Genomic DNA, 24007 nt, shown 5'->3' on the forward strand with positions numbered 1-24007 from the left:
CACTATGCTCCAGGCTGGAGTTATAGTGGCGGTTCCATTCTCCCAGAGGGGCCAGGGTTTCTATTCAAATCTATTTTTGGTACAGAAACCCAATGGGTCATATCGTCCGATTCTCAACCTCAAAGCACTCAACAAGTCTTTGCGGGTCCCGAAGTTTCGGATGGAGACCCTACGGTCCATCATTCTGGCGCTGGAACCTGGGGACTACTTGGTGTCATTGGACATACAGGACGCTTACCTGCATGTCCCTATTCTTTGGCGCCATCAACAGTTCCTCAGGTTTGCAATCAGCAGCGACCACTTCCAGTTTCGGGCGTTACCTTTTGGCCTGGCAACAGCACCACGTGTTTTCACCAAGGTGATGGCGGTCATGGCGGCTTCTCTGCGGCTGCAGGGAGTCCGCATGTTGCCGTATTTGGACGACCTGTTATTGGTGGCAGGATCTCCAGAGCTCCTGTTACGCCACTTGGACCTGACCATTGCACTGCTGCAACGGCACGGCTGGCTAATCAACTGGCAGAAGTCCACTCTAATCCCGTCTCGGAGGATTCTGCATCTTGGAGCCTTATTGGACTCGGGACAGCAAAGGATCTTCGTGACGGAGGACAAGATCTCTGCTTTACAGTCAAGGGTGCGCAGTTGTCTGCACAGCCGCCGGGTGTCCTTACACTCGGCGATGAGGTTACTGGGCTCCATGGTGTCGGTGTTCGACATGGTGGAATACGCCCAGTTTCACTCCAGACCTCTGCAGCACCTGATCCTGTCCAAGTGGAACGGGCTGACTCAGTCTCTGAAGTCCCAGACGATTGTGCTCACCCAGGAGGTTCGCCTGTCCCTTACGTGGTGGTTACAGACGACCCACCTCAACAAGGGACGTCCGTTCTGGGTTCCAAATTGGGTCCTGTTGACAACGGACGCCAGTCTTCGGGGCTGGGGAGCAGTTTCGGGTCCACACTTGTTCCAGGGCAGGTGGACGCCGACAGAAGCGGAGCTTCCAATAAATATCTTGGAACTCCGTGCGGTCTTCAATGCTCTCCAGCAGGCACAGCGGTTTCTCCAGGGTCGCCCGGTGCAGGTCCAGTCGGACAACGCTACCACCGTGGCCTACATAAACAGGCAAGGAGGAACTCGCAGTCGGGCGGCTCTCGTAGAGGTCTCTCGGATCCTGGTTTGGGCGGAGCGCAATCTTCCGGCCATATCAGCGGTCTTCATCCCGGGAGTGCTCAATTGGGAGGCGGACTTTCTAAGTTGCCAGGACGTTCATCCGGGGGAATGGTCCCTGCACCCGGACGTTTTTCAACTACTGGTGGACAGGTGGGGTCTTCCAGAAATCGACCTCATGGCGTCCCGGCACAACAACAAGTTGCCGGTGTACGGGTCTCGCACAAGAGACGAAGGGGCGTCTCTGGTGGATGCTCTGTCCGTCCGGTGGACGTTCCGGTTCGCATACCTGTTCCCTCCGGTCTCCCTTCTTCCACGGGTAATCCGGAAATTCAAACAGGAAGGAGGGACGCTCCTGTTGATAGCTCCCGCGTGGCCCAGACGGCACTGGTTCTCAGACCTTCAGGGTCTGTCCGTGGACATTCCTCTGCGGTTGCCGCTACGACCGGACCTTCTGTCTCAGGGTCCTTGCCTTCACCCGGACCTGACTCGGCTGTCTTTGACGGCGTGGCTGTTGATACGGCCATGCTGAGGTCCCGGGGGTTTTCCAGCTCTGTGGTGCGGACCATGTTACGAGCTCGGAAACCGTCTTCCGCGAGGATATACCATCGCGTGTGGCATACGTTCTTCCAGTGGTGTCGACCGAGAGGTTATGCACCGCGGGAGTTTCGTCTGTCTCGGATTCTCACCTTCCTGCAAGCGGGACTAGATCATGGGCTTCGCCTTGCTTCTTTGAAGGTACAGGTTTCGGCCCTATCTGTCTGGTTTCACCGTAGGATTGCTACAATCCCGGATGTGCGCACCTTTATGCAGGGTGTTCTCCGCATTCAGCCGCCCTTTGTTCCACCTGTGGCGCCTTGGGATTTGGCTGTGGTCCTGAGGGCTCTCCAAGGACCGCCGTTTGAACCACTGGGCTCAGTGGATCTTAAATGGCTAACAGCTAAGACTGTTTTCCTTCTGGCCATTGCTTCGGCCAGACGTGTTTCTGAGTTAGGGGCTCTTTCTTGTAGACCCCCTTTCTTGGTTTTTTATGGGAACAGGGCAGTGCTCCGCACTCGGCCCGAGTTTCTTCCCAAAGTTGTTTCCCAGTTTCATATTAACGAGGAAATAGTTGTTCCGGCCTTTAACTCACCGGGTCTTTCCGTGGGTGAGGCCTCTTTGGATGTTGTGCGGGCCTTAAGGACTTATGTTGACCGCACTTCTTTGTTTAGGAAGTCGGACGCTTTGTTTGTCCTCTTTGGCTTCCGTAAAAAGGGTTGGCCTGCTTCAAAGCAAACTTTGGCAGCCTGGATCCGTATGGCTATTTCTGAAGCTTATCTTCATGAAGGCCTACCGGTCCCTCCTTCTCTGAAGGCTCATTCCACTAGGTCTGTGGGTCCTTCGTGGGCAGCTCGACGTGGTGCCTCGGCAGTTCAGATCTGCAAGGCTGCTACGTGGTCTTCTGTCCATACCTTCGTGAGGTATTACAGGTTTGACACCTTCGCCTCTCAGGATGCTTCCTTCGGGCGGCGGATTCTCCTTTCTGCACAGGAGCGTCCCCACCCTTAAAGGATACTGCTTTGGGACATCCCCAAGGTATCCTGTGGATACCCTATGGACCCTGAAGTAGAAAATATGAGATATGGTAAGAACTTACCCTTGTTATCTCTATTTCTACGAAGTCCATAGGGTTCCACAGGACTCCCGCCCTGTCGCACCTGTGCTGCAGATGGGCTTTGCTCTGGTCACCGGTTTTCCGTCTCCCTCTGGTGAGAATGTGATTCTTGTATGTGTCCAGATCTTTGTTCTCTCTCTTCCTTCTCCTCCTCCGGCCTATGGCTTGGTAACTAACTGAGGTGCCTTGGCTCGGGGGCGGGGTATAGGAGGGGGACCTAGTGCATCCTGGGAAGCTGAAAGCTTAACTCTTTGGTGCCCTGCGACTGACGTCACACCTATACCCCAAGGTATCCTGTGGAACCCTATGGACTTCGTAGAAATAGAGATAACAAGGGTAAGTTCTTACCATATCTCATATTTTCACATAATACCCACATCAGTAGTGCCCCTTATGCAATGCCCACTGTAGTGGTGTCCCTTATGCAGCGCCCCCAGTAGTGGTAGTGCTCCTTATGCAGCGCCTCCAGTAGTGGGAGTGCCCCTTATACAGTGCTCCCAGTAGTGGTAGTGCCTCCAGTGGTGGTAGTGGTAGTGCCCCTAATGCAGTGCCTCCAGTAGTGGTAATGCCCCTTATGCAGAGCACCCAGTAGTGGTGCCCCTTATTCAGTGTCCCTTATGCTGAGCCCACAAGGGTAATGCCCCTTATCCAGTGCCCTCAGTAGTGGCGCCCCTTATTCACTGCCTCCAGTAGTAGTGCCCCTTATGCAGTGCCCCCAGTAGTAGAGCCCCTTATGCAGTGCCCCAAGGAGTGGTGCCCTTTATGCAGTGCCCCCTATGCAAAGCCCACTGTAGTAGTGCCTCCTGTAAAGTCCCCAGTAGTAGTGCCCCAATTAGTAGTGCCCCCTGTAGTGAAGCCACTTGCACAAAAAAAAACCTAATACCTTAAGGATAAAGTGGAAACTTCGTCCGCTGCCGTCCAGGCCGTCTGGATGCTCCTCTGGACTATGGCAGAGACGTCATGACGTCTCTCCCATAGTGCACTGCGGAAGCCGGAGCACAGGAGTGATGTGATGCAACTAGGATGCACCATCAGACTGTGCTAATTAATTTAATATGAAACACTTTTATATCTGTGTGCGACTGAGTCTGTATGTGGGAAAAAAGCTGTGGCCGCTGCACTTCGCATGCTGATAGAGAGACTCAGTCCCACACAGGTATGCAAGTGTCACATAGCAAATTAATCAGCACCGTCTGCTGGTGCGTCCTAGTCGCAATGCATTGCATATTTTTGCAAAAAAAGACGCCCGGCGTTAGCAGGGTCTCCCAGGACCAGGCACGCCCAAGAGGGGCTGTTTGAGTGAGGACACATCTGTATGTAAACTCATGAGAAAACAGCTGGTGACAGGCAGATGACGCTATGGAGGTTCAACAGAAAGAATCCTGCATCTTCATATGCTAATGATGTGTTTCTAACGTACAATTGTGATTTGAGTTAAACTGGCTGTCAAAGTATTTTTAAACATAAGAGTAAAGTATTTGTGTCTACGGAGACAATCTGTTGCATCAATAGGACTTCAGCTGGCCAGTCTCTGTGGGGGGTGGGGGGGTGGAATGTGCCCCTGCATCTGATGCAGTAACATTATACTGACAGTCTCTGAACCCTGTAGCCTATACTGTCATGTCTTGCTTCCTGCTATCTTTCAATATCTAATTGAGCAGACCTGTCCAATAGAGGCCTTGAGGGCATAGTCTGCCGCTAATGGCTACATATAGTACAGCAGATGAGCAATTTCTGTGAACTTTGTGACTTTTCTTTGACCCTCCAAGCCACGGGTGCCATTTTGGAATTGGGAAGATGAAGTTTGTCCGTCTGCTTCCAGGAACACTTGGGTTTTATTGCACAGTGGTGCTGACTATTATGTGCACAAAGAGAATCCGTTGCCGGAGGGGAAACAATATTATTTTTGTGGGACAAATGAAGGTGACGATTGCTCTGGAGAGCTAAATTCAGGCAGTCCTATAATGAATACGGCAACAGCTGCTCCTTCTGAAGATAAGATTATCCCCTTGTAAGATGTTCATGGATTTAGCACACACTGAACGTTCCCATCGCTACTCTTTCTTGGAAAACTATAATTATAGTGGATTCAGTTTGTTTGCAAAAACCAAATATGGCTCAAAATATAACTATTTAGTTACGTGTTTAAAATAAAGCTAAAAGGACAGAAACCACATTTCCGTTTCCCTGTTTTATTTATTTTCTTGTTTTTGTTTTTAAGCAGAGCAGGAATTCCAGAAATCTATGATGAAGATAAATATTTTAAATACAGTACTGTACTTACACCACCAGAGCTGTGAGCTGCCTGGCTGGTCAGCAGACAAGTTATATATTCCTGTGTGTGTATGGTATAAGGAATTATCGCCAAAAATAGTTCTTTAACAGGATGTCTGTACATACAATTACGTAGTCACATATTTGATGTTCTAATTACTTTTACATAGCATAGTTATCTACTGCTAAATCCCTTTTTTCAGGTATACGTTCCCTATCCCATTAAACATATGCAAAGACTGATTTTATCCTGTCTGGGACATAATTGAACAAAGGGACTTGTCAAATGTATTGCATTGGTAAAGATGAAAGCACATCTGTTAAATGTAAAGTTAGATGTGCTGGTCTTTTCTTTTTGTTATATAGATTTTTTTTATTTTGAGCGGTCAGTCAAAAATACAGAAAAAATAAACAGAGAGAACAGCGATGCCGTGGCACATGGAGAGGAGGCAAATATTACAAATGTCAGATACCACAGCGTTATCTGGTCCAATGTGGGAACAGAAAATAATGGAGACATGAGACACAAACAAGTGATCAAATAAGAAATTGGGAAACAATAATCAAAAAACAGATAGTTATGAGGGGAGTGGGAGGGGGATGACCACAGCAGAAGGCTGTATAGGGAATCACAGACCGGTCTGCGAGGAGATTGGCAGAATTGATGGAAGTAGCTCAATATGGGGGGGAGGGCGTGTATGTCACCCATGTGTCTACGCAGGGGGAAGTGCTCAAGGGTAGGGAGGGACGGCAGTCTGGGTTCCGCAGAGAACCAGGGGACCCAGACTTGAGTGAAGACTTGGCCCATGGCATGGCTAAAAAAAATAGGTTGTGTCCTCCATAGCAGCCACGTGCCAAATCTGCCGTTTAAGGGCAGAAAGACGGGAGGAATAGTTTTCCAGTTAAGGGCCACCAGGGATTTGGCCGTCAACAGGGACGTGGGGAGGGGGGGCAGAGAACATAGAAAATTACAGATTTGTAAAAACTCAAAGGGGTTGAGTGCCTGGGATGGAGACTGCTGTTAAAGCACCGCCAAGGACATCCATTGACCTTGGCTGGAAAAATCAATAGGGAATATAAGGCCGGCTTTGGACCACGGATATACTCTCATGGTGGAAGACCTGGGGGGGGGGACTTTGGGTTAAACCAAATGGGGGTCAGAGGGGAGCAGCTCCTGCCTACTTACCTGATGGGGGCTGCTGCTGCTGTTGGTCTGGCTGTGGCCGGGCAGTTCTCGGCGCCTGCGCAATAGTTCTGGCAGGCGCCTGGACCGGCACATTAGCAGCAGTGGTACCGTGCATGCCCATGACGCCGGCTTCTGTGGGCTGCTTTCACTGCTGTCCCAAGAATCTGTGTAGGACTGCCAGAAAGGCAGAGCAGCTGCTTCCTCTGGAAGCCGCGCTCTGCTTATGACAGCCCGTACTGGCAGTCCCAGGGGGAGGAGACACCTCCCCATGGGACTGCCTGTCCTGTGCAGGGCTGCCAAGAGAAATCCTGGGCCCCGATGCAGCAACTTTCCGGGGCCCCCCATAAAGGGGGTGTGGCCATGACATTTTGGGGGTACGGCACCCGTTAATCAGCTTCACTGAAACCAGCGAGTGCCGGACCTTGCATATATATGACACACACACATGTATATACACACACATATATATATATATATATATATATATATATAAACACACACACACACACATATATATATACACACTAGCGGCTCCAGGCACGGGCAAGCAGGTCCATCGCCCGGAGCGCTACTGTTTCCGGGGGGCGCTATAGGTCATATTTAATCTCACGGGGAGGGAGCGGAGGAGGGAAGAGGCGGCAACATAGGACGGCGCTGGGCGCAGCACAGCCTAGCGCCGGCCCTGTGTGTATGTATGTATGTATATATATATTTATATATATATATATATATATATACACTCAAATATATATAACTATATAACACACATATTTAGGTAGGATGCGGTCATTATACCGATATTGGAGATTCCAGCGCTCAGAATGCCAGCGCCGGAATCCCGACACCTGTCAGAATCCCGGCATTCAGACCGCTGGCATCCCGAAGGTAAGTAGCGGGGTGAGGAGGAGGGTTAGGCACTAAAGGGGAGTGTTAGGTTTAGGAACTATGGGGGGGGGGTTAGGTTTAGGCACCAGGGAGGGAGAGTTAAGGGATCCCAAACACCAGCATCCCGTACCCAACCCTTTAGATAGATATACTTTAATATATATAGGATATATATATGATCTCCGTAAAATATATAATATACCTAAAATATATATATATATATATGTGTATATATATTATAGATCATATATATAAATATATATATATATATATATATATATATATAAGATATGGTATAAATTATTTATATCATGAATATATGATTATATATATATATATTACTGTGTATGTATGTATATATATATATAGATATAGATATATATACAGGCAGGTGCATAAATATTGGGACATTGAGAGAATTTTTATATTTTGGCCTCTATTCACCACCACAATGGCTTTGAAATGAAACAAACAAGATGTGCTTTAACTGCAGACTTTCAGATTTAATTTGAGGGCAATTACATCCAAATCAGGTGAACGGTGTTGGAATTACAACGGTTTCTATATGTGCCTCCCACTTTGTAAGGGTCCAAAAGTAATGGGACAAACTAAACAATCCTAAATCTAACTTCACTTTTCAATACTTTGTTGCAAATCCTTTGCAGGCAATTGCAGCCCGAAGTCTGGAACGCATAGACATCACCAGACGCTGGGTTTCATCCCTGGTGATGCTCTGCCAGGCCTCTACTGCAAATGTCTTCAGTTCCTGCTTGTTCTTGGGGCATTTTCCCTTCAGGTTTGTCCATCAAGTGAAATGCATGCTCAATCGGATTCAGGTCAGGGGATTGACTTGGCCATTGCATAACATTCCACTTTTTAGCCTTAAAAACCTCTTTAGTTGCTTTTGCAGTATGCTTCGGGTCATTGTCCATCTGCACTGTGAAGCGCCGTCCAATGAGTTCTGAAGCATTTGACTGAATATGAGCATATAATATTGCCCAAAACACTTCAGAATTCATTCTGCTTCTTTTGTAAGCAGTCACATCATCAATAAATACAAGGGAACCAGTTCCATTGGCAGCCATACATGCCCACGCCATGACACTACCACCACCATGCTTCACTGATGAGGTGGTATGTTTTGGATCATGAGCAGTTCCTTTCCTTCTCCATACTCTTTTCTTCCCATCACTCTGGTACAAGTTGATCTTTGTCTCATCTGTCCATAGGATGTTGTTCCAGAACTGTAATGGCTTTTTTAGATGTTGTTTGGCAAACTCTAATCTGGTCTTCCTGTTTTTGAGGCTCACCAATGGTTTACATGTTGTGGTGAACCCTCTATATTCACTCTTGTGAAGTCTTCTCTTGATTGTTGACTTTGACACATATACACCTACCTCCTGGAGAGTGTTCTTGATTTGGCCAACTGTTGTGAAGGGGTTTTTCTTCACCAGGGAAATAATTTCTTCTGTCATCCGCTACAGTTGTTTTCCGTGGTCTTCCGGGTCTTTTGGTTTTGCTGAGCTCTCCGGTGCATTCTTTCTTTTTAAGAATGTTCCAAACAGTTGATTTGGCCACACCTAATGTTTTTGCTATATCTCTGATGGGTTTGTTTTGATTTTTCAGCCTAATGATGGCTTGCTTCACTGATAGTGACAGCTCTTTAGATCTCATATTGAGAGTCGACAGCAACTGATTCCAGATGCAAATGTCACACCTAGAATCAACTCCAGACCTTTTACCTGCTTAATTGATAATGAAATAACGAGGGAATAGCCCACACCTGTCTATGAAATAGCTTTTGAGATGATAGTCCCATTACTTTTGGCCCCTTAAAAAGTGGGAGGCACATATAGAAACCGTTGTAATTCCTACACCGTTCACCTGATTTGGATGTAATTACCCTCAAATTAAATCTGAGAGTCTGCAGTTAAATCACATCTTGTATGTTTCATTTCAAAGCCATTGTGGTAGTGAATAGATGCCAAAATATGAAAATTCTGTCAATGTCCCAATATTTATGCACCTGACTGTGTGTGTGTGTGTATATATATATATATATATATATATATGTGTTATATATACTAATATACGTAGCTCATACACTAATGGTGATGGATGCATTATATTTATAAATGAATTGTATAGATTTAATACATTTACAGCCTTCTGCAGTTGCAGGCTGCAGCACAACTAAAGAAGTCACTTACAGTATTATAGCAGTCAGTTGCTGTGCTCCTCCCTCAGTGATACAGACCGCTCTGACTACGAGCTCCTTATCTTGCTGCACCGCAGCAACAACCATTCCTGCCTACGCTGACTATCACCCAGCCTGTCCCCCATAGTCCCCGCCCGCCATCATGAACCACGAGATGGGATCACCTTGCGAGATGATGGATGACATCATCTCGCAACACCGCTAGCTCCGCAGTGGCAGCGGATGTGAGAGAGATGAGAAACACAGACAGTGCAGTCATCGAGGCACACACTACCCCTCCCCCCCCGACTCTGCTGCCCGTCGCCTGCTGAGTTTTTAATAAAGGTGCATTGCTAAAAAAAAAAAAAAAAAGTTGACAAAAACTAACGACAAACTTTGGTGTTCTGCAGGTGGCCCGGGCCCCCTGGTATGGCCGGGCCCGGGTAATCAGTACCCGCTCTACCCCCTTCTCGGCGCCCCCGGTCCTCTGTGTGACTGGCAGGTGGCACTTCCAATGGGAAGCCACCTCCAGTCACAGTGTAACCAGTGCAGTCACGGACTGCACTGGCTCACTGAAGAGGAGGACTTTACTTGGGGGAGATTGAGGAGGCAAGGTCCAATTTAAGCGAGTTAAATATTTATTCATTTATAAACGCTCACACAAATCAAAGTTTGTTTTTTGGGGGATTTTTTAATTAACATTTTTATTAACCAGTGTTGTCCTATTTTTAATTTCTTTGTTTCTTTTGGTATATTTACCAATCGTATCTCCTTATAGTCATTAGGATGAATATTTAATCCCTTATAATGTAGTGATGTATTGTTTGTTCCACAAATGTCTAACATTATCTTACACAGTACAGCCACCATCACTCTATTCATAGCACTGTGTCACTTCTGCTGCTGTAGTAAAAAGCTGAGTAGTAATAACAATCACTTATGGAGCGTACACACGGTCAGATTTGTCAGACTTGTCAGATTTGTCAGATGAACGATTGAACGATTAAACGATCTGAACGATTTGAACGATTTTACCAAAGTTTTGAACGATTGAACGATTTTTGACTGCATTAAAATGAATGGAATCGTCCAAGTCTGACTGCAAACCCATCAGATGTCAGATATCGTTATCTGACAAGCGGGAACGCGCATCGTTGATCGTCCATCGTTCAGGCATGTCAGATATGAACGATTTTCCTTCAGATATGAACGACTGAACGATTTTTAAATCGTTATCGTTCATATCTGAAGGAAAAATCTGATCGTGTGTATGCACCATTACTGTCCTAATTCTGCACCTGTGTTAAATAGAGAGTACACTGGGTCAATTTCCTTTTATTTTTTTAGGAAAAGTGGAGCTTTCTAAAGGTCTAAGAGCGGTCTACACACAGATGCCACTCATGTGGAAACCTGGTTATTTTGAAAAAGCATTAGATGTGATGGAGAAGGTTTCTCATTTACCTGGTGAAAGCAAGATATGCAAGGATACGGTGAGTCTAAGGGATGACCTTCATCATCAATGACAGATTGGAATCTCTATTATATGTGATTAATGTTTGTGTGTGTGTGTGTAAAGCATATTCTTTTTGCAAAATCCTGGAGTGACGCTCTGTGCTTTTCCACAATTTGTGGCCTTTCACCTTGTCAGTATATGTGTCATATTGTGTGAGCACCCAGGCAATTTTATTCATCGAGGAGCAGAGAGTGCCGGACCAATTGGTCTCTCTCTCTCTCTCTCTCTCTGTCTCTGTCTCTGTGTCTCTCTATTTCTGTCTCTCTCTCTCTCTCTCTCTCTCTCTGTCTGTCTCTCTCCCCCCACCCCCACACACACATATATACTACCGTTCAAATGTTTGGGGTCACTTAGAAATTTCCTTATTTTTTAAAGAAAAGCACTGTTTTTTTTTCAATGAAGATAACATTAATTTAATCTGAAATACACTCTATATATTGTTAATGTGGTAAATGACTATACTAGCTGCAAACATCTGTTTTTTAAAGGAATATCTACATAGGTGTATAGATGCCCATTTTTCCAGCAACCATCACTCCAGTGTTCTAATGGTACATTGTGTTTGCTAAGCGCATTAGAAGACTAATGGATGATTAGAAAACGGGTTTGCTCATTAGAGAAGCTATAAAACTGGCCTTCCTTTGAGCTAGTTGAGTATCTGGCGCATCACATTTGTGGGTTCGATTATACTCTCCAAATGGCCAGAAAAAGAGAACTTTCATGTGAAACTCGAAAGTCTATTCTTGTTCTTCGAAATGAAGGCTATTCCATGTGAGAAGTTGCCAAGAAACTGAACATTTCCTACAACGGTGTGTACTACTACCTTCAGAGAACAGCACAAACATGCTCTAACCAGAGTAGAAAGAGAAGCGGGAGGCAACTGTGCAAGAAAACAAGTACATTAGAGTCTCTAGTTTGAGAAATAGATGCCTCACAAGTCCTCAACTGGCAGCTTCATTAAATGGTACCCGCAAAATGCCAGTGTCAACGTCTACAGTGAAGAGGCGACCTGGGATGCAGAGTGGCAAAGAAAAAGCCATATCTGAGACTGGCCAATAAAAAGAAAAGATTAATATGTGCAAAAGAACACAGACATTGGACAGAGGAAGATTGGAAAAAAGTGTTATGGACAGACGAATCGAAGTTTGAGGTGTTTGGATCACACAGAAGAACATTTGTGAGACGCAGAACAAGTGAAATGATGCTGGAAGAGTGCCTGACGCCATCTGTCAAGCATGGTGGAGGTAATGTGATGGTCTGGGACTGCTGGTAAAGTGGGAGATTTGTACAAGGTAAAAGGGATTTCGATTAAGGAAGGCTATCACTCCCATTTTGCAACGCCATGCCATACCCTGTGGACAGCGCTTGATTGGAGCCAATTTCCTCCTCCAACAGGACAATAACCCGAAGCATACTCCAAATTATGCAAGAACTATTTAGGGAAGAAGCAGACAGCTGGTATTCTGTCTGTAATGGAGTGGCCAGCGCAGTCACCAGATCTCAACCCCATTGAGCTGTTGTCGGAGCTGCTTGACCGTATGGTACGCAAGAAGTGCCCATCAAGCCAATCCAACTTGTGGGAGGTGCTTCAGGAAGTGTGGGGTGAAATTTCTTCAGATTACTTCAACAATTTAACAGCTAGAATTTCAAAGGTCTGCAATGCTGTAATAGCTGCAAAAGGGGCTTTCTTTGACGAAAGCAAAGTTTGAAGGACAAAATTATTATTATAAATAAAAATCATTATTTCTAACCGTGCCAATGTCTTGACCATATGTTCTATTCATTTTGCAACTCATTTCATAAATAAAAGTCAGTTTTCATGTAAAACATGAAATTGTCTGGGTGACTTTTGAACGGTAGTGTGTGTGTGTGCGTGTGTGTGTGAAATATAGTAGAGAGCGTTTGATGAGAAGAGGCGGACAGAGCAACAGAGAAGAGGACAGTGCACATTGCAGGTTGGCGGTCAGTCTGAGGTGACCCAGGTTCCTTCGCTAGTATGTGTGTAATATTTATTTTATTAAGCTGCTGGTATCGTATGTTTGGTACAAACTGACCCCAGAGTTACTCTGTTGCTAAGTTATATGAGTTGCCAAAGACAAGTTGTTATTGTTTCTGGTTATTGCTATAGTGTGCCAAAGCATGCCCATTCATGACCAAAGTATAACTGTACAGTTTTCTTGCAAAGAGCATGATACAAATACTTGGGTGTTAGTTTCTGTTTAGCATTTGCACTGTTGCCCTGTAGGATGTAACCTAAACTTGCCATGTAGTATTGTGTGCTCTGTGTTTCCTACAAGAGTAATCCTTTTATGTGTGTCTGTCCTCCCAGAGGAGGATGGAGTGTTTTAATCCAGTGATTTCCAAAAAGAAATGACCCCTTAGCAGTTATCTGCTTTTAGCTGCTTTCAAGAACACTCTAGCTCTGATATCTTGTCCCTTCTTAATAAGTCCCCCTGGAAATTCATTCAGACTGCAATCAGAATCAATGTGCAGAATAAATTAACCATTTCTGTTAATAACATTGATATAAAAACTTTTGTATATCATGAAGACTAGATATATTTTTCAGGACTAGAAGAAATAGTGTTATCTGCATATGGATCAGTGATTCAGTAGATGAATTGTTTGTTTTTTTATTATTTTCTGTGTCATAATTAGTGCTAAGCTAAATTCAATATACAAGGGAGACCCTTGCTGCAAAGGGAAGGTGGTGTCGAGCCTGGGATTAGTAAGACGGTGGTGATGGCTAGGGTAAGGAGTGTATTAATGGTTAATAATACATTTCAATCAAGTGTTTTTGGGACCTATTTACTAAGAATCGCAAAATAGCTGTGATTTTTTTTTTTTATCTATCACAGCGGGGATAATAAATTTTTACATTATTATCTCCACTATTTACTAAAATGTAATTTTCGGAGACAGTGCTAGTGATCACAGCTCTCCCTGCAAGTTACATCCCTGGGGTATCGGAGGAGTATTTCACATTTTTGAAAGATTCATAGGAAACGGACACTGTGCATGCACAGGAGGCTGCAGGAGAGGAATCATAAGATCTGTCTCCAAATACGCCGAAGCCAAACTTTGCTTTGCTTTTTGGAGATTGGTACATAGGGGTCAGACTGCAGTCACCATTATAGATAATGGGAATTGCGGTCTTCAGGGCTAGTTAGCCTTTTGCAGGAGATTTCTGTGACTCTTCTCATCTTCCTACTCTAATACCGCTCCTCTTGATCCTATACTCTCAGAAATCAGTAGAGCCCTGCTCCTGTGCTCATACCAAACTTAACTAAAATGTGTAATTTCTCCCTCTATGGGAGTGGTATAAAAGATCAACAATGTAAAGGTTAACGGGGACAAAAGGTTGACCATGCAGAAGGTCGACCGCTTCAAATGGTCGACACAAAAATGGTCAACACATTTTTATTTTTTTTAATTTAACCCTATCCCTCCCCCTAGCGCCTAATGTTTACCGTCTTTCTAGTGCCTAACCCTAACCGTCCCCTCCAACAGACTAAACCTAATCCTCTCCCAAATGCCTAAACCCTGACTCTAACTCTAACATTAAATATGTTGAAAAACCATAACATGTTCACAAATTTAGTGTCGACCAAGTGTCCATGTCGACCGATTGCATATCGACCTATTGACTGTCGATTTTTACATTGTTGATCTTCTATCCAAATACTCTCTCTACTAGTATTTTTCCATCATTATTCAAGCATGCAGTGATTACTCCTATTCTGGAAAATAAAAAGAATCCTAACCCCAATTCTCCCTCAAATTACCAGCTCCCATGACCCTCCAAGCTACTTGAGAAATTTGCCTACATACGTCTTACACACTTTCTTCACTCACACTTCAGTCAGGCTTTCGTTCCCAAAATTCCAGAGAGGCTGCGCTGACTATGGTAGTGAATGATTTGATCACTGCGAAGTCTAAAAGTGCCTACACACATAGCGATATCTTACACGATCTGGCCGATTCCGACGCATCGGAACGACATGTCGTGTAAAATACGCCTAAATTGTGAGTCCCCACTCGCGATGCGATGCGCATCCCCGCTGGTCGCCCATCGCATCGTCAGATCTGCCGTGCTGTAGGGCAGATCTGCCAATCTGGGACCCAATGCACTGGAAAAAAGTCTGGATGCAGGAGAGATCATTGAAGATTGGACACTGCAAACACCAAATCGTGTGCAGAGCTGCCGAGGAGAGTTTTCAAGGGAAATCATGCACAATGTCGGATCGTGAGCACATCGCTATGTGTGTAGGCACCATTAGGCCATTACTCCTTATTCTTCTAGATCTCTCCCACTCTCTTCTCATACAAAACACTACAATCCTTAGATCTTCAGGATATCCTGGTTCTCATCCTACTTATGAAATCGCTGGTTTACTGTTCGTTTTTCTCCTCTTGCTACCTCTCTCAGTTGAAGTACATCAAGGGGTAAATTTACTAAGAAGTGATGTTGCCCATAGCAACCAATCAGATTCTACTTCTCATTTATTTAGCAACTTCGGTGTGACCGTCTGAAGTGTCCTAAGGGCGCTCCAGGTGGCACTGCTGCATAGATTCTGGCCCCAGGGTGTCATTATATGCACCCTGCTATCCAGATGAGGCTAGCAGGAAAAAGCTCCAAATGATTCCGGGGGCCTTATACGTCCCCCGGGCCTGAGGTTCCCCATCATCTGTTCTAGAAGATAATACCTGGAATCTGATTGGTTGCTTTGGGCAACATCACGTCTTAAATAGAACTCCCGTCTTAGTAAATTTACCCCCTAGACTCAGTCTTAGGTCCTCTGCTTTTCTCAGTCTGTACCACATCACCTGTATGCGGATGATACTGAAATCTACCTATCCTCTACAGATTTGTGTTGGTCCGCATTACTGAATCTCTTTCTGCATTTTCATCATGGATGTCATCTCCTCCCCTCAAACTTAATCTTTCAAATTAAGAATTAATAATAATCCCACCAACCAATATTATCTGGCAACCTTCTATCACTGTTGATAACTCGAGAATCAATCCTACCCCACAAGCTCCTTGCCTAGGTGTCAACCTTGACTCTTGAATCTGTTTCCAAATCATGTTACATACATCTAAACAACATATCCAGAATCCGCCTATATTTACACAAAACACTGAAAAAATCTACTTCATGCACCCATTATCTCCCACATTATTGCAATAGTCTCCTTACTGGTCTTCCCCCAAATCAGACTTTCCCTCTACAATACATTTTGAATGCAGCTGCGAGGCTGATCTTCCGCGCTTCATGTGCTGCTCTGCTCTGTCAGTCTCCATTGGTTACCTGTATTCTACCAGATACAAAATAAAATAATATTACTTACACGAAAGGCTATTAACCAAACTACATCAATATATCCTCGCTTAACTCAAAATATCTCCCATCTCGTCTATTCCGCTCTGCTCAAGATCTGCGTCTCTCATCCACACCCATTACCTGCTCTCATTCACGTTTTTGTTACTTTTTTCGGGCTCCACCCACTCTGTGGAATGCTCTTCCACACACAATAAGACTTTTTTTCCAGGCTCCAAACCTTCAAGCATTGCCTGAAAACTCACACTTCAGACAAGCTTATCAAATCCATAATCTCCCTAAGGTATCCTACCCAATTACAGTACATCCCATCTAAAGAGTGAACACAAAACATATTTTCTTGAACTTCATTTTCTCATGCTGCTAATCCCAGGCCAACATTCCGGTGTAACATACTGGCCATCAGGAACCTATGCAAAGTGGCTGGACGGATATGCAATATGTAGCACCTATCCTTGTGTATCAATGCTTATCACCATATAGATTGTAAGCTTGTGAGCAGGGCCCTCTTATCTCTGTGTCTGTGTTGTGTTACCTGCCTATTTGGCAGGTAACACAACAGGATAGATTTATTACTGGCAGACAATGGTGCTAAGGAATATATGCATACTTGCCTATGATCCAACATTAAAGTAACTGACTTGGACCCAGGTCTGTTATTGAAGGCCTACTTGTAAGAGAGTGCTCACGTTCAGACAAAAAATGCCAGTCCTGCCATTGTCTACTTTTACAGCAGTTCCAATCAATTCTATGCTATCTATAAATCTTGTTGACTCTTTGTTTGTTTCAGTTTCATGATGGGTTCCTTTTTAAGAACATTTATAAAATTTTATTTATGTGGAATTCAATACACTTATTCAGATATTTCTGTAAGTTTATTTTAATTGTGACTGTGGCTTCCAGATCCCCAGTCCTTAAACCATCACCCCCCAAACAGTACAGATTTTAAGAATACTGTATCCATTCTTGAGTAGAAGTGGTTAAATCAAAATGGCTGCTGCACTAATTAATCAAATGTCTTGATTTACATGGGATTGTCCCACTTCTATTCCCCCGTCCCGCCAGTCTGGACTTTTCTTATCCCAGTGGGAAACATAATTTGTGAGTTGAGTTACACTTTTAATACACAAATTTAGCCTTGCGCTCTCACCCCTTTCCAGAACAGTAATGCTGCCCATCCACTTAACGATGCGGGGGACGACGGCACGATTACGATGCCATCGTCTCCCGCGGGGTGAACTGCATACACTGAACGTTCAGACGTTCAGTGTATGCAGATCAATCATCCCCGAACATGGCAACCTGACGGAGGTCGTCAGGTTGACCGTCATGTTCGGGCGATGATTGATGTTAAAAACGACCAGCGGGCGAGCACATCGCTGGCCGTTTTTAACTTTCTGCTGCCCGATTTGCGGGCGATTACCAAGCGATTCTGGTCATACATCGTTTTACCTCCACTGATATGAATTCTTGATGGTTTTTCATTAGAAGAGGAAGACAGTGAAGGAAGCAGTAGTTGGTCATACAATAAGGTGAGATAACCAGATGATGCTGGAAACCCAGTTTTATAACAAGCAAAAGTCCAAAAAACTTTATTTATTCCTCCATATCATTTTCCACTATATTTAAATAGTGACTACACTCTACACCAAATATAATAAGAACACATTTCAGCTCATTTCCATTGAAAGCAGACTGACACATTTTTCAGATTTCTTCCAATTTCCATTATTCTTGTACTGTGAGAGACGTTTCACAAGATGTTACTCTGGGTTATTGATGCACTGCCAGTTTACATGGAAAGAGTTACCATGCAGATGGCCTTATGCTAAAGCTATTGCCGGTCACAACAAGACACTGGCAGAGCCTGAGGATTAAGTTGGTGGGGATTGTGATAAATAATTGCTATATACAATGTACCGTCGCTGCCATTGTTAATTTACACAAATGTTTATTGCCTTGAAACCGTGAGATCTGCTGAAATAGTTTGTATTTTTTGTAATTGTTATATATCTATACTTATACACAACATGGATGTGTGAAAGTTGGTTAATTATGTGTAATTTGTTGGGGTTCCTGGGTTATTTTATGATCACAGGAAATTACCTTCTACTTGCAAACAGGAACAACTATGGCGGCTATCTTGCAGGCAGATTTCAGCACCTGATGGAAGTGGAATCTCTGCTGTCAGTATATACACTTCCAAACAAAATAATAATTCCGTACAATTTGGACACTAAGGGCCGGATTCAATTAGGTGCGAAAAGCGTTCGCAGGGCAAAGTTTTCAACCCATTCGCCAGTTTTGATGCAATCTTTTCGCAATGCGCGCTCCCGCTTTTCACCCTATCCAATTACAAAACAAACGAAAACACACGTGCGATAATTGTGCATGGCGAAACTAGGAAAGTACAGTGCAATTTTGGGAAATCCGTCTGTACCCCATAAAAAGCCTAACTGGACCCTGGAAATCAATATAGAAGTGTATTAATAGCCTTAATAAAAGTATTTTGGGTTCTTAAATAGAGTCAAATGGCTGTTATATGCATAAGCATGGCAAAAATGATGAAGCTATTTTTTTTTAATAAGTGCTGTAGTTAATTTGGGGGTACATTAAAATGGGTGCTAGTATATTTTTGTGTCTAAAAAGTGCGGTTTTATAAAAAAAAATACACCTGCTGCAGCCTCCTGCAATCCTAAAAACACCCGTCCCATCCATACAGCACTCCAAAATACCTGACCCAATACTTTAAACCCATTTTCCAACACTTTTTACATTTTCACCCAAAAAAATGACGTCATTATTAGTGGGGAATTAAGCTAATTTAAAAATTGTTTGCCTAATTAGTCATTCGGGGGTATCCAGAGGGTTTTGAACCAAGTCACCACATTTTTAGACAAAATTTTATCACCTGCTCTGAGATGGGTAAAACTTTTCGCCGGTTTCTGCCTCTGGAGTTTTCACACAATAGAACACTCCGGCAATTGGATAGTGCGGCACACACTTATGCGCGAAAAGTTTGCACCCGCGAATGCTTTTTGCCAAACGTAACTTTTCGCATCTGATGGAATACGGCCCTAAATATTTTCAGGCCATCTCAATTGCCCGGGCTCAGCTATATAGATTTTTTTTTTTTTTACCTCAACTGGGAAATCCGGGCATGCAGAAATCCTTGCACTATTGAAATGATTGTGTAATCAATGCCTTTCAAGTGACTGATACTTACAATTTGGTAAACCAATGTTACAAACTTTGCTGGATCCTTGCTTTGATTATCTTTCTAGAACGGCAAGAATATGCACATTATTGCTTCGCAATCTATTTTCTAGATCATATGCTCTATCATTCCTCTTTCCTGGCGTCTGTTGGAAGAGAACCTGTCACATTCGTTTTAATTAGTGGCCTATAGTGTCTAACACGTAAGTGTACATAAAATGACAGCACTCTATGTAAAGTTGAGGACTCATTGTGACAGTCTGGATGATCCTAGGGCCTCATTCAGACCCACTCGCAAGCGGCTGTCCGCTCGCAAGTGGGTCGATGGTGCGCATGCGCCAGACGCGACGAGCGAAGGACTTTCCTTCGCTCGTTGTGTCTGATCAAAGGGGGCGTGCTGTCGATGTTGATTGACAGCACGCCCCCTTTGGTGGGCGTGCCGGGGACATGCCTGCCAGACGGAGGCGTTCCCATGGCCTACCGTCAGAAGCCGGCCCCACTGACATCACTAGTGATGTCAGTGGGAGTGATTTTGGCTCTGATAGAGCCAAAATCACTCCAGGGCTTGTGGTCGAAAACCCCGACCACAGGCTTCTGGTCGCACTGGCGATGGTCGCGATGGTCAAGACCATCGCGACCATCATCCTGCACGCTCGTATGTGCTGTGGGTGGTGACCCACAGCTATACGAGCGTCCAGGAGGACGCTCCATTTTTATGGAGGACGGCCCTCATTCAGAGCGAGCGCTCTGCTCAGAGCGTCCGGCTCTGAATGAGGGCCCTAGTTCCTGCTTTACACATCAGAACAGAGCAATTGTCTCCTACTTGTCTTTGCAACATTGCTTAAATCCCATCAAGTTGGATGAAATCCATTGGTAAATAGCAATTTGAATTCTTTAATACCTGAACGATAGGTCTACAGCTAGCTGGCACTTTATAAATAATTCTGACCTCGCAGGATGATCTTCAGGAAATGCAAGTGGTTTTCTGTAAATAAGGTCTGGCGGTTTATGTGATCATGCTGTTTTTTGTTTAATTATATTTGTGTCAGATTATTCCATAATGATCAAATGAACAAAAAGACGAGATGGTGCCAAGGTGCTGCATAACCTGCCCTGGCACATTAATTTTCATGGCCAAATAATGTTCTTTGGCTGCCAACACTTCCCAATTAAATTCTCTCTAAGAAGACTGCAAGCAGAATGCAGCTTTTACTTGGCAAAGAGCCTCGTCTGTATTCGTTCTTTAACAACAGAGGTAAGGGCTTTATCTGCAGTCATAAAATGCAGTCACTACTTTATTATCTGCATTACTGTATTTTGCATTAATTAGGAAGGAAGGTAATTGTATAGAATGTTTGTATGTCTATATGTGACTTTGATATTGAGCATAGTTGCCAGTATTCAGAGTTCTAGTGTATGGTTCATGATCTCTCCCAATGCTGAGATATATTGCTGTATCCCAGCTCCTTTGAATGCCTAATTTTATTTATTTTTTTAAATGTAATAATTTGTGGTAGAGATGGTAGGGATTACAGATAAGCACATGGCTTAATAGGATGCACTGTATAATACGGAATGAATAAAAGAACAATACATTTCTTATTCTCTGGATCTTTCAAGGAATTTCTCTAGCAGTTGATAACACAAAACCTATGAATATCCTGCAAAACATATTGCTATAGAAAATTCTTATACCCATAAAAGTCTAATCGCAGTAATCAGCGTCCCTAGCATTGAACTATCATTACCCTTTGAACCTATGATTACAAGAACTGACTGGCCAATCCACTGCAAGATTTAATTGGAATATCTTATTGTGTCCCTTGAAACATTGTAAGTCTGACCTATAGGATAAGTCTCTGAATAGTATAGTGCATTGTGAATCCAGATACAAATCAATTCTGGTTGTTCCTCACATTTACCATCCCTTGGTGTCACAAGCATGGTGACATTGGGAGCCACTAGGTAACGTACTTTTCAGATTTATCAATTTCCAAGGTACAACCAGCCATGTGGCCATTTCAGACATAGGGGGAGATTTTCTAAGCTGCGGTTTGTAAAAACAACTGATCATTGGCGACTTTGACCAATAATTTTAAAAAAGCAACAGCAAATAAATGCAACAGCAGGCTTGTTTTAGCATTTATTTATGTTGTCTTTTTAAATCCATTGGTTAAAGCTGCTGATAATCGGTGGCTTTGACAAACTGCAGCTTAGAAAAATCTACCTGTTTTATTTTGCGAAACCCCTGAAAATGCTGATGCTTGCTTAATGAGAGAGGCAGGAGCGGCACATTTGATGACAGCGACCATAGGGTAGTATTCTAGCAATTGATCAACATCTAAAAATGCAATGATTTTGTAGAGGTATGTCTTTAATATTTATCCTTGGAAAGAGAGTTGAGAGATGATTTGAATGCAGTCATCCGTTCATCCAGAGAAAGTAGTGTTGAGGCGGAAATAAGCATAGAACACTAGGAGATAGGAAAAATAACAAGGAGAGGGTTAAACTATCATACTCGGTAAGCCTCACTTATGAAAGTTGTTGCATTTTTAGTTTTGAGAATAAGCTCCGGTATTAATCAGAAACCGCAACAGTGATGGTAGATCCTAAAATAATTATAGTACAGGCGTTTACCAACATAGCAGCATTAGTTACAGTATTCATATAGTGGAAATATGCTTGTGCGAGGAGAGCAAGCAGTGCAAGGTATTCATATATAAAATGTTTATCTTCAGGTTTACTGCAATATGGTTCCTAGGGCTTGAGCATTGGAATTTCAACGTTTCTAAATGCCTACTCTGATCCACAACATCAGTGCAATGGCATAATTTGCACTAATGGCTTGATTCAGAGTTGTGCGCTATACCGATGTTTGCGGAGTTCATCGATTATCGGTAAACTGCGCATGCATGTACAGATGGGTCCACATACATCTAGCCTCCTTGCGCGTTAAACAGCCCTTCTAGTTGCGCCATGCCGTGGCGTGACTCTGTAGCACTGAGCGTCTTTTCGTGTATATTTCTACCTTCAAATGTGTCTTATTCGCACAACAATGTGAATAGATAGCACAAGCAGCTTCTGCTGATTAAAATGATATGCAGCATGTCTATGTTCTGTGTGCATCTGCGGGTGTATCTGCACGCAAAACACCAAGTTAGTGTCAGCGGCTATAACACTGTAACATAGCATTTAGCATGCAGATACACCAGCAGTCGCACATAGAACATAGGCATGCTGCTATCTATTCGCATCGCTTTACGAATAAGACTTATTTGAAGGTAAAAAGACGCTTGGCGCTACCAAGTCACACAGAGCTACCGTGTTATGTGTAGTGCAACTTGTAGTGCACGGAGGATAGATGTATGTGGACACATCTGTAAGTTGCAATGCATTACCGTAGTCACTCGCAGCAACTATTTTCTCCCAGTGTGATTGATAGGGTGAGTTTGAGGGAGGTAATGGGAAGTGGCAGCAAAGAACACAGGCGCGTCACAACTATTTCCAGTGCGTACAATGCACTGCACCGGAATCCCATACTCAGGGAATATAGCTCTGCATTTCAGTTCCCACAGCCATTCTGCGGAACCATAGGCTTACCCAGGACTGCGATAATCAAATGAACCACGACCAATGCTGCCTCTTTGTATGCAAATCCTGCTACATGTTACGCACATGCTTGGATTCGCAAAGCTGCAGGTGGGCGTCTCCGTACATCTCCCGGCGGCTATGACATTTCCATATTTTCGCATTGCAGCTCCGTACAAAGACGCAGCATTAGCATATCAACTCTGAATCAGGCCTAAGTAATGTAGAATTGTAGGACTGAGGAAGGAAAAAGCACATTATAAGATATAGGACAACAAGAGGCCAAGGCGGAGTGACAGGGGGAGCTATGGGTTGATTAGAAATACCCCCTCCTCTAACAGTTTGATCTAATGGAGGGAGAGAGAGAGTCCAAGATCTTTCAGGACAGATTTACCATCTTGTTAGCATGCCAGCCCCCAGCAGTTACTTTCAAATTGGGCCTATACATGTGGGTAAAAAAAACATTCACAAAAATCTACAGTGCGTCTAGCACAGATTTGTTTCCAGTCTCATAATTATCTGATACTGAGTCCTTTGTCTTGTTTAAAAACTGTTTTGCTAGATCAATTTGGGCAGTGCAGGATGGTGTCCTTCTACATTATAGGGTACAGATGGGATGTGGTTAGGCCAGTACAGTACGTCCTCAATCCAGGGATAAGCTGTTTGTATTTCTGTTTTGCTCCTTTTAGAAGATTAAACTTGGTGTAAATAAAATGTAAAAAAACTTCCCATTTCATGATGATTTATATTAGTTTATATCTGTTACTCTATTTAAAAGCATACCTTCTAACATTCTACAACATACAGAAACCTCATCTGTCATGAGCACAGCCCTAAAGTCCCTTTTCAAGATACAGTAATCATTACTTGCTATAGAGTCCATGTCACTTAAGTCCTTTACCAGATGCTACTTTAGTCACATAAGTGTAATACAAACATCCCCATGAGGAAGGGAGAAAAGCATAATTACTGAAATGCTCTCTCTCCCATA

At 43.8% G+C, this 24007-nt stretch overlaps 1 protein-coding gene across 1 annotated transcript in view; it reads left to right on the forward strand.

Annotated features, from left to right (window-relative positions):
* The window catches only part of MRPS27 (mitochondrial ribosomal protein S27), a 113788-nt gene that overhangs the window by 79909 nt on the left and 9872 nt on the right, over positions 1-24007 (forward strand). The window contains exon 9 of the mRNA XM_088443697.1: positions 10705-10847. Coding sequence (XP_088299823.1) covers positions 10705-10847 — 143 coding nt within the window. The remainder of the gene's footprint in view (positions 1-10704; positions 10848-24007) is intronic.

This window comes from Taudactylus pleione, unplaced genomic scaffold (assembly GCF_031769625.1).
Source record: "Taudactylus pleione unplaced genomic scaffold, aTauple2 ptg000333l, whole genome shotgun sequence".
Taxonomy (NCBI): Eukaryota; Metazoa; Chordata; class Amphibia; order Anura; family Myobatrachidae; genus Taudactylus; species Taudactylus pleione.